The sequence below is a fragment of the Ixodes scapularis genome, unplaced genomic scaffold (genome assembly GCF_016920785.2).
Source record: "Ixodes scapularis isolate PalLabHiFi unplaced genomic scaffold, ASM1692078v2 PGA_scaffold8__174_contigs__length_109621045, whole genome shotgun sequence".
NCBI classification, from domain to species: Eukaryota; Metazoa; Arthropoda; class Arachnida; order Ixodida; family Ixodidae; genus Ixodes; species Ixodes scapularis.
The window spans coordinates 91,508,743-91,526,176 of record NW_024609883.1 but is presented as its reverse complement, the minus strand read 5'-3'; the positions used below and the strand labels follow the sequence as shown (position 1 = coordinate 91,526,176).

The 17,434-nt window shown below is 50.8% G+C and overlaps 1 protein-coding gene and 2 non-coding genes across 3 annotated transcripts in view; 2 read left to right on the top strand and 1 right to left on the bottom strand.

Annotated features, from left to right (window-relative positions):
• Nucleotides 1-17,434, top strand: part of LOC8040364 (sodium-dependent proline transporter-like) — a 41,273-nt gene that overhangs the window by 18,649 nt on the left and 5,190 nt on the right. Inside the window, exons 6-11 of the mRNA XM_040223229.2 lie at nt 691-825; nt 2,729-2,832; nt 10,625-10,749; nt 13,524-13,636; nt 13,723-13,851; nt 17,160-17,259. Of these exons, the coding sequence (XP_040079163.2) occupies nt 691-825; nt 2,729-2,832; nt 10,625-10,749; nt 13,524-13,636; nt 13,723-13,851; nt 17,160-17,259 (706 nt within the window). The remainder of the gene's footprint in view (nt 1-690; nt 826-2,728; nt 2,833-10,624; nt 10,750-13,523; nt 13,637-13,722; nt 13,852-17,159; nt 17,260-17,434) is intronic.
• On the bottom strand, nt 16,357-16,429 carry Trnap-ugg. Its single transcript has one exon. It is a non-coding gene; the product is annotated as a tRNA-Pro (tRNA).
• On the top strand, nt 16,916-16,988 carry Trnap-ugg. The gene has a single exon. It is a non-coding gene; the product is annotated as a tRNA-Pro (tRNA).

Genomic DNA, 17,434 nt, shown 5'->3' with positions numbered 1-17,434 from the left:
AATTAACGCGAGCAATTGTTCAGGCTGTATGGAAGGTTTATAAATGGCGCTGTTTTCTCCGTAAAATTAAGCTATGAATTGTTGAATACTCAGTATATTTCCCCGAATGTAGGGTTGCGGCTGAGGTGAGAGGCCAAAGACTCAGGACCTAACGTTGCCTGTTTGAATACTTACGAGTAGTTTACGGATAACTTTACTAAGAAGTAGTGGCCAAGCAATACCCATTCTTTATGTAGACGAATAACGCCTGCTATCGCAAACGCGCTTCAATACAAAAACATTCCTGGATATCACGTATATCACGCTGTAGCCGTCTATATCCCTGCAAACGTTAAATCGTGTATTAATTCTGTTCATGAATTTTTTTGTTATTTTTATTCAGTCGCTAATTTAGCGAAATTTAGATTATTTTTTAGCTTGTTACCCAAAAACTTTGCATGTATGATTGTTTTGCCTATGCATTATTTACTCCCTTTAAGAATTGCAGATGCGACAGATAGCTTCGTCAGACATTTGTGCCCTTATTTTATGTCTCCCCTTAGCTTGACCCCCTCAAAATAAATGGACATATATGTTCAATTCAACGACCACAACATGTGTGTGCCAGGAGTGTTGAGCGTATGAGCGATGTACAGACGCATTGCGAAGGGACGCATTGCCATATAATTGCCTGTTTTGTCTTGTGCGCAGATAGTGTACTTCACGGCTCCTGCTCCGTACTTCATCCTGACGGTGCTCCTTATCCGCGGTGTCACCCTTCCTGGGTCCATGAAGGGCATCAAGTACTTCCTCCTTCCGCGCTGGGAGAAGATGTTCTCTTTCGTGGTGAAAAACACTTTGGGATATGCCTGAATACACGCAAAAGTCTTATGGTTGTTAAAACTAAACGCATCTAAAGAAGTGACGAAACAACACGAAGCAAGCTTCTGATTTGCTTCTTGCCTTTCCGTTCATTACCAATCGGAATCAGGCAGCACTATGTATATTTCTTCTACCCGTATTCCTTCTTCAGCTGTTTTTTTCCACTTCATACAGACAGTACCCCGCATTATATTCAAACCAGTTGTTTTGTTCAACAATGCATCCCTGTATGACGTGTTTTTGTTTGTCCGTTGTTGCGCCTTTCTGTTTAAAAATCATAGAAAAATATGTAACCAACATGCTCTCCCGCTTTTATTTAAACTTTTAAGGAATACTTTAACAAAATTTGAAATATCGTGTTCAGAAATAGGTTGAATATGATCCACAATATCCGTAAATGACAATCGCACGTTTGTATTTCGAGCCTCATGGCTGTATTTTTCGTTATAAATTGCCCTCTCTGGCAAGAGCTCGGAGAGAAGTCAGCGGAGAGCACGTGATATCCGCCACTATCGTGACGTAGATTGTCTCGGGACGAGCAAGGCTGCGACAAGGCTGACGTTTAGAGGATGTCCTAACCACAGAAGCGGCCGAAGTACGTCAACGATCGAACCACCGCAACTAACCCCAAAGCTGCTTTTTGTACGAATTTGGGTGACGGGTTAATCTTCTATGATCTCGTACAGCGACATTACCGACATCTGGGACACGCAAAAGAGAGTCTCGGGGGAGAGGAGAGATACTCCTTCCCCACTTCTCTCGTGGTGGTCGGAGGTGAGACAGGTATCGCCACTACCTGTCAAGATTCCGAGACGGGCATTACAAGCAAGGCATTAGCGACATCCACCACGTAGTCTTTGCTAGTCGTTTAATGTCTTTTAAAATTATTTTCGTCTCGTTTTTAACAAGATGCTGGTGTGTCTGAGGGGGTACTGCTCTCTGGAACACAAATAGACCATATATAAGCGCCAAAATTTCGATGTAGTATCCCTTTAAGCTTGAGCGATGCCTTACCCTCATATTAATATCGCGCTAGTTAGGTCTCGTGCCGTTATATACGGCGGATCTCAATCAAAGGAAGCTTGTCTTGCCTTAACAATGAAACTTCAACGAAGCTCGTCATCATGATCTTTGAAGTCAAACAACTTGTGTTCCTGAGTCATCCAGTTAAAAGGGACGACAATCAAAAGAAATAACGAAGCACTGTTCTGGAAAGAACAGCGAAATTTCCAGTTCGTTGCTCTTACACCTCACCATTCTTATTCCAAATCCTTGTCGGCACCACAAAAAATTGCACCACACAAATGAAGCACGGGGAACGGGGCGTTTTTTTTTTTTTTTCTTATAGATACTGTAAAGAAAGCTACAGTCGGTCACAGGCTGGTAACGCAGTTCATCCTCCTCCTCCAGTTTGAACATGCAGTATTTTATGAGGTTCGGTGCAAGCGCAGTCAAAGTTCAACAGAAGCCAACGAGTGCGTGCTGGAGGGGGATTGTCTACGGCATATTTAACTTGTCACCAACCAGAGTTGCAATATTCGCCTCCTTAGTCCTAACGTCTGACAGAATACTAAAACAGCAGTGTTTTGGCCCTGAGAAGGACCCGTTCACACAGCGTTGACCAGGTTTCAAATGATGGCGGCTCCGGGATAAGACTCTGTGTTACCATGGCAACCAAGCGCCGTGTCAGTTGGTGTTTTTGCTAGTCATACAGTTGTATCTTGATGCAATTCAACGTAGTTGAATGTAATCAAACGTTACTGTTCGAACGGCTTTTGACAAAGTACTAAACATCCTCACCGAGTTTGCCAGTCATAACTTGCAATGTTCATTACGTTATTCTGTGCACGCCCGTGCTCAAAATCAGGTGTGGCAGCAGGCGTGCCAACAGATCTTCTACTCCCTGGGAGCGGCAATGGGTACCATCATTTGCCTTGGAAGCTTCAACGACTTTCGCAACGATCTCAGAATGTGAGAATATTTGATATATCTACTGTTTTCGTCAACATAGTTTTGAAGGGCAACACCGAGCATGGCTCCTATATCACAAAAAGTTTCATTTTTATATAGTATTTTTCCTTAAGAAAGACCAAGATCGAGAGGATAGTAAGAAAAAAAAAATAAGAATGGTGCCTCTAATGCTGTGCTCATGCACAGCATCACTGTGTAGGTTTGTCACCGCATTTGGTGGCCTTTCCTGATAGAAAGCGATATATAGTTTTTCAATCCTCCTGCTGGTTAAATAAACAGAAGCTGACGCAAAATGCAGCCTGGCGGCATCTGGCACTGACCGAAGAAGGGTTGTGGGGCGCTCGGCCCGCCACACGGCGGCCAAACCGGCGACTAGCGGGGGGGCGGCACCCGGCGCCGACAGGGTAGAAAAGGGATGGCCCGTGTGGCCGAGGGCAGTTGTTGTCCCGAGTCTGGACCAGAGTCATGGTAATAAACCCTGTTTGACCCCGAGGAACGAGTCGTCTGGTTGATCACCTGCGGCGGACGGTGGAAGGCGAACGCCACATCTGGCGCCCAACGTGGACTCTGTCGTCCGTCGTCGGTGATCTCGACCAGACGGTTCGTCCTCCCTTTCTTCTACTTTGCGTTTCTTAATCTCTTTTCGGTCGTTGATTCGTCGCGGTTCGCGTTTTTCATTTTTTCTATATCGCATCGTGTTTTTCTTGTTCATTGTGACTTTTTGCGCGCTCGCCTATCACCGCGGTCTGCACGTCGCTGACGGTGCGGTTTTCTTGGCGTAGTTTGTTGGCGCGTTTTTTTTTTCTTCCCTCGTGTTCGCGTGTGCTGTTTTTTTCCCTTGTCGCGCGTTTTTCTTTTTTCCATGCCTCCCAAGAAACAGTCCCAGCCCCCGTCCGACCACGGCGACTCCAGCGAAGAAGACGCGGAGCCCGGTCCGTCGTCGGCTGAGGTCCTGGCGCTCATGGCCCGAATGTCCGCCACCCTCCAGTTGGTGACGGAGCGCCTCGCAACCGGCACGGGAGGAGCCGGCGGCCATGTGCAGCAGCGTGGGCCCGAGCTTCACCCTCGGCTCACGGTCCCCGTGTACACGGGGTTCGACGACAGGAAGTCCGTCGCCGACTTCCTGGAAGAGCTGGACGTCTACGCCCGAGCGTCCGGCGCCTCGGAGAGCTACGTGCTCGAGCGCATCCTGCCCCTCGCCTTACAAGCGAGCGCGAGACGATGGTGGGTGTTGCAAACTCCCTTTCCGTCCCTAGAGGCGTTCCGCCGTAGCTTCCGAGAAGAGTTCCTGCCACCGGGGTACGACTCCCGAGTCCAGCGGGAGCTCGAACGACGTACCCAGCATCCAGAGGAAGGCCTCGTCGAATACATCCGGGCCATGCAGGAGCTGTTCAACCGAGCGGCGAAAGCTGCTCCCGAGTTGGAGAGGGTTGCACGCATCATCCGACAGAGCCACCCCCGTTACCACGTCTATCTTCAGGGGCGGCGGTTCGAGAGCGTGGAAGACCTCGTTCGTGCGGCGCGCGGCGTGCAAGACATGATCCTGGCCAGCGTGGACTACCGGCCGCCGCCCCCCGCCACAGAAGCCCTCGAACCATCGTGCGCGTGGTCGCCACCTGCACGCACCGCCCTGGAACGCACCCCTCCGACTCACCGCCCACCCGAAAGGGTCGGCGCCTACGCCTACTTGCCCCGCGCCCTGGACACCCTTGAGTGCACTCGGGATGGCGGCGGGAGGCTCGGTGCTGCATCACCGGCTGGGGTCAGCGTGAGCTTAAATTCCCGACCGAGGGAAGCCCCAGGCGCCTGGGATTGGTCCCCCCAGGGCCCGCACTTGGGTGGAAGCCCGCCGCGGGTGCCGCGAAACCCCGAGAGGGACCGGCTGCAGTTCCCGGAGAGCGAAAGCTGGCTGCATGACCCTCGGCGAGATCTTCAGATGGCCGAAAGGCCCCAGCGCCAGCCGAGAGGCGGCTGGCAACGTGGGAATGACCCGGCGGAGCCGAGAGGCAGCCGGCGACGTGGGAGTGAACGGGGCAACGTGGGAACCCAGCGGCAGAATGACTCCTGCTACAACTGCGGACAGCGTGGCCACTTCCGCAGCCAGTGCCCACAACGGCGGCCCCGTGAGCAGCGAGAACTGCCTGACCAGGGAAACCGAGGCGGCCCGCGGCGCTGAACCCGGAGACCTCGCCGCCCAAGGCCGCCACCAGCCCCGGGAAATGTAAGTCGCCGGCAATACTTCCTTCTGTATGTCGAGTACGACCTACGAACCACAGCATCGAGCCTAGGATAACAATTTCTCTGCTCGGAGTTCTTTTCGCCGCCCTGTTCGATACCGGCGCGGGAGTTTCGCTTATCGGCGACGTCGTTTTTGAACTCTGCAAATCAAGAAATGTTAAGCTCCGTTGTTCGAGCACGCTTTTGCAGTTAGCGTCAGGCGCGCAAACAAAAGCAGCAGGCGCAGTAAGGCTGAGGATTTCTTTCGACGGAAAAACGCGGCGTCAGCGTTTCCTTTATCTGCCAGGATTGGCCGTACCTGTTATCTTGGGCCGAGATTTCATTGCAGACGAAAAAATTTCGCTCGACTTTGCTGCCGGCGGGTATCGGCTGGACAACCAGCCACACGTGACCCCCTTCACCAGACGTGAAGACTGCGTCACCGGCGCAACCCTTCCGACCCACTACACAGCGCGGCCAGCTGCAGTTCTTCCTGATGGCATCCGAGACGCCCTCAACGCGTGCCCAGCAACCAGCTCGCAAAAGCAGCAGCTCGAGAGCATCCTGCAGCCGTTCGCAACGATGTTCATGGAAACCCCGGGCAAGACCGACGTGTTGCTACACCGCATCGAGACTGGTGACGCCCGACCACTGCGGTGCAACCCTAGGCCCCTCAGCGTCCACAAGCGAGCCCTACTAGACGCAGCACTACAGGAGATGCTGGATACCGGAGCAGTGCAAGAGTCCCAGAGTAAAAGGGCCTCCCCCGTCGTCTTGGCTCCGAAGAAGGACGGCTCGGTACGACTTTGCGTGGATTATCGCCGCCTCAACGCAGTGACGGTGAGAGATTCGTACCCCTTTCCTTCCATTGACTCGGTTATGTACGCGATTGGCAACGCGAAAGTGTTCACCACTTTGGACTGCAGTCGAGGGTTTTTGCAAATTGAGATTGATCCAGAGGACGTGCCAAAGACTGCGTTCACTTGCCACAGAGGATTGTTTGAATTTACCCGCCTCCCCTTTGGCCTTTCCAATTCACCCGCTAGCTTCCAGCGCTTAATGGATATCGTTCTCGGCGACACAAAATATAAATTCGCCATGGCATACATGGATGACATCGTTATTTTTTCCCAGACTTTCGAGGAACACCTGAAGCATCTTGGGATCGTCCTCGAGCGCCTGCGCAACGCCGGCCTGACGATTCACCCTGACAAGGCGCAGCTCGCTTCACCACAAATTAACCTCCTTGGCTTTGTAGTGGACAATGGAGTTCTTCACCCCAACGAGGACAAGCTGCGTGCAATAACAGAGTATCCGCAGCCACACGACGTCAAGAGTTTGCAGCGGTTTCTTGGATTGATTGGGTTTTATCGCCAGTTCATCCCTCGCTGCGCCGAAATCGCTAACCCCCTGACCTTGCTCTTGCGCAAAGGCGAGAAATGGCGGTGGGGGGAGGATCAGCGCGTCGCTTTCCTTCAGCTCTCGAAAGCAATTACCGACGTCGCCTCTTTAAAGTTGCCGGATCTCAACCGACAATTTGTCGTCCAAACAGATGCCAGCAACTTCGGCCTGGGCGCAGTCCTCCTTCAGGAACACGACAACGTTCTTCGCCCAGTCACCTTCGCTAGCCGCACGCTGACAGCGGCCGAGCGAAACTATACTCCGTGACGGAAAAGGAGTGTCTCGCCATCATCTTCGCCCTCAAGAAGTTTAACATGTATCTCGATGGCGCTTCCTTTCAGATACAGACGGATCACCAAGCGCTCTCCTGGCTGAAGAATTTGCAGAATCCAGCCGGACGTCTTCCACGATGGGCTCTGACACTGCAAGCGTACGACTACACTATCGCCTACAGGAAAGGAGCAACTAATATTGTGGCAGACGCACTGTCACGGGCTCCTTTGCAGGTCCCTCCCACTGAGACGGAACCGAAGTTGGTGGGATTAACCGACATCGTGGCCCGCACTTCGGAGTCACGGTGGGGGACGTTGGTGAGCAGAGCAGACCTCCGCAAGGCCCAGCAGGAAGATGGACTTTGTCGACGCGTGTGCGAGAGGCTTGCGGCACGAAGAGCAAGCGGCACCGGAAGCGACGACGAGTTCGACTCGTACCTGCTGAGCGAGGACGGACTCCTTCTCCGCTACATCCCCCAGGCAGACGACGACAGCGATGGATCGCCTTTCCGGATTGTGATACCTCGGAAGCTGCGCAAATCATTCATCAGGTACTTCCATGATTCAGCATTAGCGGGTCACAGCAGCGGCAGTAAGACTTACGATAAGTTATGTCGTGTTGCGACTTGGCCAGGAATCAGGCAGGATGTACTGAAGTATGCTCGCAGTTGTCCAGTGTGTCAGAAGGCGAAACCTCGCGGAGGCCAACCACCAGGATTAATGCAGCCAGTCGTTAGCCAGTCGCCTTGGCAGATTGTCGCATGTGATGTCATGGGACCGTTTCCACGTAGTCCTCGCGGAAATCGGTACCTACTTGTTGTGACTGACCACTTCACCAAGTGGGTCGAACTGTTCCCCTTACGGAAGCTTCTTTCGCAGCGGATCTGGGACTGCCTTCTGTCCGTTTTCACGAGATTCGGCTTTCCTGCAGAGCTCATCACGGACGATGCTTCGTACTTTCGAAGCAAGATTTTCATCGACACCTGCGCTGCGCTTGGAATACGGCACAAGCTGACTTCGCCGTATCATCCGCAAGCCAACATCACGGAGAGGATCAACCGCAACCTCAAAATGATGTTGATTTCCCACACAGCCCGTCACAAAGACTGGGATGTCAAACTCGACGAGATGGCATTTGCAACGCGCACCACGGTCAACCGATCCACTGGTTTCACGCCTGCCCGTCTCAACTTTGGTAAGGAGCTAACCTTCCCAATGGAAAATTCATTTCTATACACAGATGTTGCGCAGAATGGACGCCCATACGCGCAGTTCGCCCAGGACGTCCATCACCGACTCTCGTCGGCCGTTCGTGAAGCACGAGAGAACCTCGACGTCGCTCGTCTTCAACAGGCCGCCCAGTACGACAAGGGCCGCCGCAGTGTCCACTTTCAGGTTGGAGACCTGGTACTTCGTCGGACACATCCCCTCAGCGATGCGTCGAAAGGCTTCGCAGCATCCCTCGCCAACCGTTGGGATGGACCCTTTCGCATAACGGAAACAATTTCCCCGCTGAGCTACCGCCTAGCACGACTGCATGGTACACAGCAGTACGGCCCAATTCACGTGTCTGAGCTCAAGCGTTACTGCGAGCCAGCAGTTTTTCCGCAGGTCCCGGACATCCCAGCTCCCAGCCAGCCCTTGGACAACGGAACTACGCCCAGGCGGTACAACCTACGCCCTCGGTGACTCATCACCTGTTCTATTCATATCCTTTTTTTTGGCTGGCTGCGTCTCTTCGCGGAGAGGGGGGGAGAGGATCCATCTCCTTCCCGCGGGTCTGCCCTTTGTTTTCACAAAGGGATTGTTCTGTTCGCGAGTGTCTCCGAGCATGTTTGACGTATCACAACCAGACCCGTTAATTCGTCCTTTTTCTTCGTGTGCCCGTTCTCTATTTCCTCCGCAGGATCGTCACTGCCACCAAGAGCGTTCCCGCCACGCCTATCATTTCAGGCGATTGGCGGCACGCTTCCCGCCGCGCCGTGAGCGTGCCTCCGTCGCGACTTGGTCTGTGCTGGTAGAGGACCGCCCGGTGGGCTGGGCCTCAGCGCTACGCTGGAGGGAGCAGCCCCGGCCCGAGCGTGGCGCGCCCCCGGAGTCCGTCCCCGAGCCTTTCCGGGGCAACACGCTGGAGGACCGGCACCCGCACGAGCCCGCGGCCGTATACAACGAGGCGGAGCGCCGCCTGCTGTGCCCCGTCTGCGGAGTGCCGGAGCTCCACCGCCCCACCCACCTGGCGGGCGCCTTGCACCAGGCCCGCGTCGCGGCGGACTGGGCTCGCCGAGCCGCGCCACCTCCTGCTGCACCTCCGGCAGCCCCCCGCCCGTTGGAGGTCGCGGAAGCCATCCGGATCCTCCGCCAAGTCCGCCCGGATCTGCTCCGCGACCCGGCCCACGAGGAGGCCATCTTAGACCTCGACCTCTAAAAGGGGGGGGAGGTGTGGGGCGCTCGGCCCGCCACACGGCGGCCAAACCGGCGACTAGCGGGGGGGCGGCACCCGGCGCCGACAGGGTAGAAAAGGGATGGCCCGTGTGGCCGAGGGCAGTTGTTGTCCCGAGTCTGGACCAGAGTCATGGTAATAAACCCTGTTTGACCCCGAGGAACGAGTCGTCTGGTTGATCACCTGCGGATGAGTCGGGAGGCCTCCTCCATCTTGGCGCGCAGTTCGGGGTTGCCCACGATGCCGGCGGCCGTGCGCACATCTTTCAGCAGCTCGTCCAGCCGCTGGATGCAGCGCACGATGATGCCCTCCTGCGTCTTGGTCAGCTCCATGATGTGCGCAAAGTGCATTCCCTTAGCCCAGTGGTAGACCACGTTGCACAGGCCGAAGCTGAACTGTTCCACGAACTGGTCCGGTGGTTCGTCAAAGCCACACTCCCGCTGCACCCTTCCAATTCGTTGTGCCACCTCTCCAAACTTGTGCACCGCGGCCGCCATGGACTTTGGGATGACCAGCTCATCCTCGGTCCTCTGCTCGAAGACAAAGGAGGAGAAGAGGGCGGCCACCTCGGGAGCCCCCAGGGTGAGCAGGGACTCTTGGAGCAGTAGCTCTGTCAGCATCACCTCAAAGCTGCTTAGGGCACGGGCCACCCTGCCCTTCAGGGTCAGAGCCCCTTCAGGCTCCAGGTAGCCCAGCTTCTCCAAGGCCAGTACGTGGTTCTGGTAGTCCGGCATCGAGGCCAAGCTCTCTTCGGACAGCAGGTGGCGCATGCGGGCCAGCTCTTCCGTCAGACGCTGCCGACGCCTCCCCTGATCAAAGTGTGTTTCGAAGAGTGGGCAGCCCAGACAGTCACTGGAAAGCAGCTTTTCCTCCAGCATCTGACAGCGCTGCACCAAATCGACAGAGTCCATGGCTTGGATGCGCATGTCCTTGGTGACGTTGATGGCGGGCAGACCCTTGGGGTGTGCCTCCACCACCTCCAGTAACTCCTGCCCAAGCAGCGTCTTGCCCTGTGGGTGCGCCAGCCTCTTGGGGTCCAACTTGATGGTGTGCGAAACAATGCACAGCACATCTGCAAAGGGCACGGTCAGCTGCTGGACTGTAAACGGATGTAAAAGAATGTAAACGGGCGCATTTATGAATTATGGCACTCACTTAATGCTCCCATAAGAACTACGCGGCGCCCACAAACACAAAAATCTTCGGTTAGTTTTAGCTATTCTTCGGTGCCAATATAACCACGATATCTCTTTTTAACGGTATAAATTAATTTCCTATATTATCTAGATATGTTGAGTTTTGATTAATTCAGCTTTCTAATGTGCATCTATTTGATATTCATGGCATTTGTCTTCATAGTTTCTGAATAATAAAGAGCTCTTATAAGACGTTATACAATTTTGGGGCTTGGAAATGGAGTGCAGCCTTGGGAATCATTCTGCTCTGGTTTTGTTTTTTCTAGAGACATCATGTACATCACAGCAGCGGACTTCTTCACCAGCCTTATCGGCGGGCTCGTCGTCTTCTCTGTTCTTGGAAACATGGCTCACAATCTGGATCTCGACATATCAGATGTCGCCGAAGGAGGTTAGAACAGAAGTCGGTCTTAACTATACGTCACATTGTCGGCCACTGGCCGACGCAAGTGTTCTGTTTGTAGCTTCGCTGGAGAGCATGGGCAGACCAATCAGTGATAAGTTGCGAGCAGCATTTTCTCGCAAGAGTTATGAACAGCTTTGTACACCTAACACTTTTGACACCCTTAGGCTTACAGAAAGGGTGTCCAAGAGATTAGCATTCGTGGCTTAACTATTACAGCCGCATTGTTTCAAGTAAAACACCCTGTTTAATCGTAAAATAGCTTACTCTTGCATGGATCACGTACATTAAAGGGACACTGACACCCCCCCCCCCCCCCGAATTTATTTTTATTTATTGAAAAACGATTTAATATGATGTCAGAAAGGTATCCAATCAATAATTTTTTTACAGAGTCACGCATATTTTTAATAAAACCAAAAAAAAAAAGCAACTGCCCGAAACCGAAACAAGAGCAAGAAGTAATGGGGCGACATGTCCACTAGAGAGGAGGGAGAAATATAGAGGAGGAGAGAGTTGGACGGAAGTCACGTGGCTACACCAGACAGCGTTTTTTTTTTTCCTCCGCTTTTTTATTTGTGTGAAGCAGACGACATTTTTAGCATTGTAATGGTCAAGCACACGAGGGAGAACTCCTCTTTCGCAGTAACGCAGCCAGTCGACTGTAGATCAAGAAGTTTGCTGCCAGTTCTCTGCTGCTAAGGCACTCCACAGGCTCGAAGTGGGGCAGCATCCCGCATTGTTCAGATTTGCGCGTAGTGAATAAACTGTACGCATGCCCATTCTACACAAAGTACGCACTTTGTGTTTGACTTTTACGCGTGTTTCAAGGTCTTACCAATTCGTATTCGCAAGAAGCGCGATGTCTTAAGGCAGGAGGAGGGCGACGACTCGGCGGCGTCTTTGTGTGGATCAGCATTGTGGTACGGCGTGTCTTACAGAATAAATCCTCAGTGTTTTCATCGGTTAAGCATTCCGATCTTGAAGCCAGACAGACTCGAGGGTACCGTGAAGGACAGTTCTGAAGTAGAGGTTCCACACCCGTCTTCGCCGGTATCGCCTAGTCCGCTTCGTACAGCAATCCAGCCTGCGACTCCCGAGCTGCTCTCGCAATTCCGCGATACGAACAACGCCATGTTGATAATTACGCAGCGCATGTGCTTTCGGCACTTTGCAACATATTTTTTTTTTCAATCAACATAATGGCAGCTTTTTTGAAGCCACAAAAATGGGTTTCATATTTTTTACTATATTATCGAATATGTGCTTTCGATGACCCACGACTTTGGTTATATTTGGTGATTGTTTGGTTTCCAAGTCGCACATAGCCATGAAGAGGAGAGTCAGCGCGACTAAAACCGGTCAGTTTTCGATGGGCCGGTTTCGGGAGGAAAAAAAAAAAGAATATTGAGCCGCAAATTGTGCTTTTGGGCAGCTGGATTCTCGCATGTCATGTACGAATATAAAACCTTGGCGAGCATAAACACCCTGTTAATGTCCCTTTAAGGTGGAACCCCGCCCTTGGTTAGTGTGATCCTGAACCAACAGATGGCGGAAGGATCGTCTTCCAAACCTGTACATCAATACGAGAAGTCGTTTGTGTTTGCGTTTGGATAAAGTGTGCTATTTTTTTCTATAGGCGCTTTCTCTTTCCTGTCGTTCTCAACCACGTGGGTTTCTTATCTGTTATGTGGGACGAAAACATAATAAAATATTTCAACCTGGAATATGAAAGAAAATATAAGTGAGGCAAAACAAGAATGTGTGACAATCACCCATTTTTCGTAAACACCTTCCAGCGGTGTAGAGAGATCAAAACAATGCTTTACCGCTTACGAAAACTGACGACTTTCAAGATGGCTGCACCCTTGTCGAAAAGGCGAATACCTTGAAGTTGGCATCCCTGGTCTTGCTATGGTGCCTGGATGGCGTCTCTGACTGGTGTGTTTAGCGTCCTATCCCGCCCATACATCAAAAAAGGTCCCCAAGTGCCAACAAATGACGACAGTGTAGCCGGAGTGTCATGCTGTTGCCTGTTGCGATCCAGGCGATTGGGCGTAGAAATGCTGGCGAAAGCACGAGCGAACGTGAGTGTCGCTGTCGTCATGGCGTCCCAGGCCTACCTTCCGTTGGCTGTCACAGTAGAGAGCGACCTACAGCAGAACAGGCGGCTGCCACATACACCACAAATGTTGGGACGCCGCCAGGATCGCGACCGCCGACAGCATGACACTTGTTTATGACGTCATCAAGCGGAAATCGAGGGACCACTTTTTTGGGCGCGGTAAACACACCAGTCAGAGACGCGTTCCAGGCACCATAGTCTTGCGCTTGTTTTTCTCTGCGCGAGCTTTCTGTGGAACGCGCACGGCTGCGCCACTTCTCGTGCTAGGGGGCCAGTTGCCTTCGCCCCGAGCTCACGTCTCCAGTCAATATGGTCAGAACAAAACGCGCAAATCGTCATGAGCTAAAGTATAATGGCCAGACATATGCACAACAATACAACTGACGAGTGTAAAAATATAAAATTGCCTCTGCGCATTTAGTGCACCTGGAATATCGGAGGCCAATGACACATATTTCAATGTGGTCAGATTTATATGACGGACCGGCACTTCTGTCGTTCATGTGCTTGGCTCTTTATGGATTTTCAGGAAAGGCTTGAAAGATTACATTATTGAGAGAAGAGATCCTGGGAAAGTGCTGGAGTAAAAAATAACAATCACAATGCGGACTGACGTCGCCAATTTTTTTTTCTCTAGGTCACGGCCTCGCTTTTGTCACCTATCCCGAGGCGGCTAGCCTGATCGCCTGGCCCAACCTCTGGGCTTTGGCCTTCTTCCTAATGCTGCTGCTGCTAGCGGTGGATAGTCAGGTATTTTTTCGCGAGGACTTTGTTTGGAAATAAATCGTCTTCATACTTGTATGGAGGCAAACTGTACGGGAAACTTTTTCTCGCAGTTCTCTATGTTCGAATCGGTCCTGGTGCCATTCAAGGATGAATTTCCTCTGTTACGGCTGTATCCGTCTTCGATGGCGTTAGGGGCCTCCGCCTTTAGCTTCATTCTTGGATTGAGCATGGCAACAAAGGTATGTGGTACGCCGTCCTGCGTTGTGCAGACAACAGACCTCAACTAACTCTATGGACCATACCAATATTCGCCTTTTGCCCATTGCCGTCTTTTCTACTCTCTTGTGGAACGCCCTCTACCATACGCAGAAGTTCTACTTTGCAAAAATCAGGCGCCAGGCTCGCTGGAAAGAGCCCAGTGACTCGGCAGTGTTTGCCCGTGTACAAAGCGCTAGAAAGGTGCATACTCCGCTCACCCCTAAGCAGAAAGCACGGCAAAAGCTGCGAGCTGGTAGGACCAATCATACGTCGATCTTTGGCAACGTGATCACACACGCACCCACACGCATAGAGCGTGGGCAGGCGATTAAAGAAAAAAACGGTAGATTGGTCCGGTGAACGCTTAGCTCTGGCCAGCCTGTCAGCTTAGGGACGAAGGAATATAGGCCACGTGTACATGCTTGTGACCGAGGTGCATTGACTGGAGAGGGTGCCCAATCATGAGTAGTATATCCCCATCTCTCCTCCACTTCTACCCAATCACAGACGTGTTTAATGGCAGCAGTAGATCGATTCGTTACAATTCGTGGGGGTCATAGCGAGGTCGAGAGAAAAGAAGAGGGGAAGCTTTATATTGCTGCGCGCGGGGCTGAGCTTGGCCGGGCATGGAACGCTTGGTCACGGACTTCAACAAGGTTCGTGTTTATTCTTACTCGAGACGTAACTTTTATTATTTTGTCCTACCTTCTTGTTTTCGAAGGTGCCTGTTCATTGTCACACCGAACGCTCGACACTCGAGCCTTCTGGGCCGAAGTTTTCAGGTGCCTACTCACATTACGTTAGGACCTGTGCGTGACCTTGTCGAGTCAGTTTTCCTCATGCTTGCTGCTACGCCGCCGAATCACCGCCAGTTTTTCTGCTGTCTCGATGCTCGTTCTTTATTTTGTTTGCCACAAGTTTGCCGAGTCACCTTTCAGTTCGAAACGAGATATTCGGTGCTTCTACTTCTGTCATTTGTGACAATATATTGTTCCGATTCATCCATTAGTTTGGACACGCTGACCTTAATTCGGCTCGTACTATAACCATTATTGATTTAATATTTGTGCTTTGAAAAGGCGGCAAAATCGTAATTATTTATTTGTTTGTTAGTGCTTTCGCACACTAGTCAGCAGAAAGAACTCTCTCTTCCCCCTTTCTCCGCATTATATTCCAGCTCAATATTTAAACTACATTCTCTGACGTTATTCGGTTAAAAAAAATTAGTTGCCTAAAAGGCAACTATAATTTTGATTTATTCTCTACCAAAAATACGGATTAAATGGAAGCAGACGCGCGTCTGTATCTAAGTAAAAAATTTTAAATCGTCTTCATTTGGCCCCCACGGTCACGAATATCGAGAATATTGTTCAATTTCGTGCACGGAGGTGCCAAAAACAATTTTCGAATTGCAGAGAAGGACCCTCCTTCCCAGAGCGTGATGCCATATCCAGAGTTATGGATATGACATCTTCAGTGCCTATCAAATGTATGCACGCGCACTCTTGCTATTTTCAAGAAGGTCACAAAAAGACGTCAGGACTGGTGTCAGTGCGGGGGAGTATAGCTGGCAAGCTTGCAATAGACCTTTCGCTAAATTACCCAAGCACCAAAGAGAATGTTGGGAACGTAGGTACACGCGCTGCACGTGCTCGCCTTCCCTATAGAAAGGGGTCAAAGTAAATAACGAAAATAAGGCGTCCCTGGAACGCGCCTGTCGAGTGCCCTTTGTTTTAGATTTTTGTTTTCGAACAGTTAGATCTGAAGACGCCAGCAGTCGCAGCGGGTGGTCCCGGCATTATTTTCGATGTTTGGGTAATACGACAAAAGATCTATTTCTCGCGCTGATGCCCACACGAGCAACACGCGCTTGGCGGCCCAAAGATCCTTTAATGACGTAACGAATGGTAGTAGGGTTTTCGTGTTTTCTTGCGCGGGAAAACGAACTTGATATTCATAATCAAGGGAAAAAAATACTTCAAAATTTAACTTGAACTCGTTTTTTTCAAGAACCTTTTCAGTTTCCCTTTAAGCTAAGCTCTAATATGAATGGAGTGTGCAAACTAAATTGCCACACGAGATCCATTAAAACATGTAAAAACTGCCCGACAGTCACTGACCAGCTTGAGAAATACGGGACGAGCTAACAGTGAAGCAAGTAGAACTAAAGTAACAAAAAACAAGGCCATTGTAACTTATTATTGTCATTTCTAATATATATATATATATATATATACATTTTTGACATTGTAGAAATGTTTTGGCGGGAGATACTCTTGCCAGTGGGTTGTGAGCTATCATGTTCGCGTACAGTGTTGGTTTTATGGCGTACTATAGCATTATTTATAATGCAATTAAATGCAAAGGTGCAAGCGAGCTGGACAATAGTGACGAAAGTAATCCCTGGAGAAGGGGAACAAGAGGGACAAAGGACAAACATAAATCTCCAAACACAGCTAGGTGACTGGTGAGCGACCGAAAAAATCCGCCTGGTCCGGGTATCGAACCCGGGACCTCTCCATTCCAAGTGGAGCGCTCTACCAACTGAGCTAACCAGGGGTTAGACGTCAGTAGAGCAAACGGGTTTTATCAGCTGCCACCAGTCGAACACCAACAAGGGTGAAGCTTGCAATTTAAGGTTATAAGGTTTTAAGGTTGCAATTTAAGGTTAATATAAGGTTATATAAGGTTATAAGGTTATATAAGATTATATAAGGTTATAAGGTTATATAAGGTTATATAAGGTTATAAATATAAGGTTATAAGGTTGCAATTTAAGGTTATAAGGTTTATAAGGTTATAAGGTTATAAGGTTAAGGTTTTTCGGTCGCTCACCAGTCACCTAGCTGTGTTTGGAGATTTATGTTTGTCCTTTGTCCCTCTTGTTCCCCTTCTCCAGGGATTACTTTCGTCACTATTGTCCAGCTCGCTTGCACCTTTGCATTTAATTGCATTATAATTATAACCTTAAATTGCAAGCTTCACCCTTGTTGGTGTTCGACTGGTGGCAGCTGATAAAACCCGTTTGCTCTACTGACGTCTAACCCCTGGTTAGCTCAGTTGGTAGAGCGCTCCACTTGGAATGGAGAGGTCCCGGGTTCGATACCCGGACCAGGCGGATTTTTTCGGTCGCTCACCAGTCACCTAGCTGTGTTTGGAGATTTATGTTTGTCCTTTGTCCCTCTTGTTCCCCTTCTCCAGGCGTACTATAGCATCTCGTATATTTATTCACGAAATGGTGAACGCACGTTGTGTGTGTGTTTTTTTTTTTTTCATCTTATTTTTGCAGGGTGGACTGTACGTACTGAACCTCATTGACACGTACATAGGAGGCATGATCCTTCCTATCATCGCGGCCTTTGAGCTTTTCACGGTGTGCTGGATGTACGGTGAGTTACCCGAACCCGTGAAGAAAATGGGAACGGCAGGGTATATCTTTCGAACGCCCGGTCTCCAGTTCCCGCTCCATGTCCTTCTGCCGTGCGTTGTCTGCGCGCGCACTTTCGAGGTGCGCGAGGCGTCAAGCAATTAAGAAGGGAGTCTTACGCCAACTCGGGCGAAAAG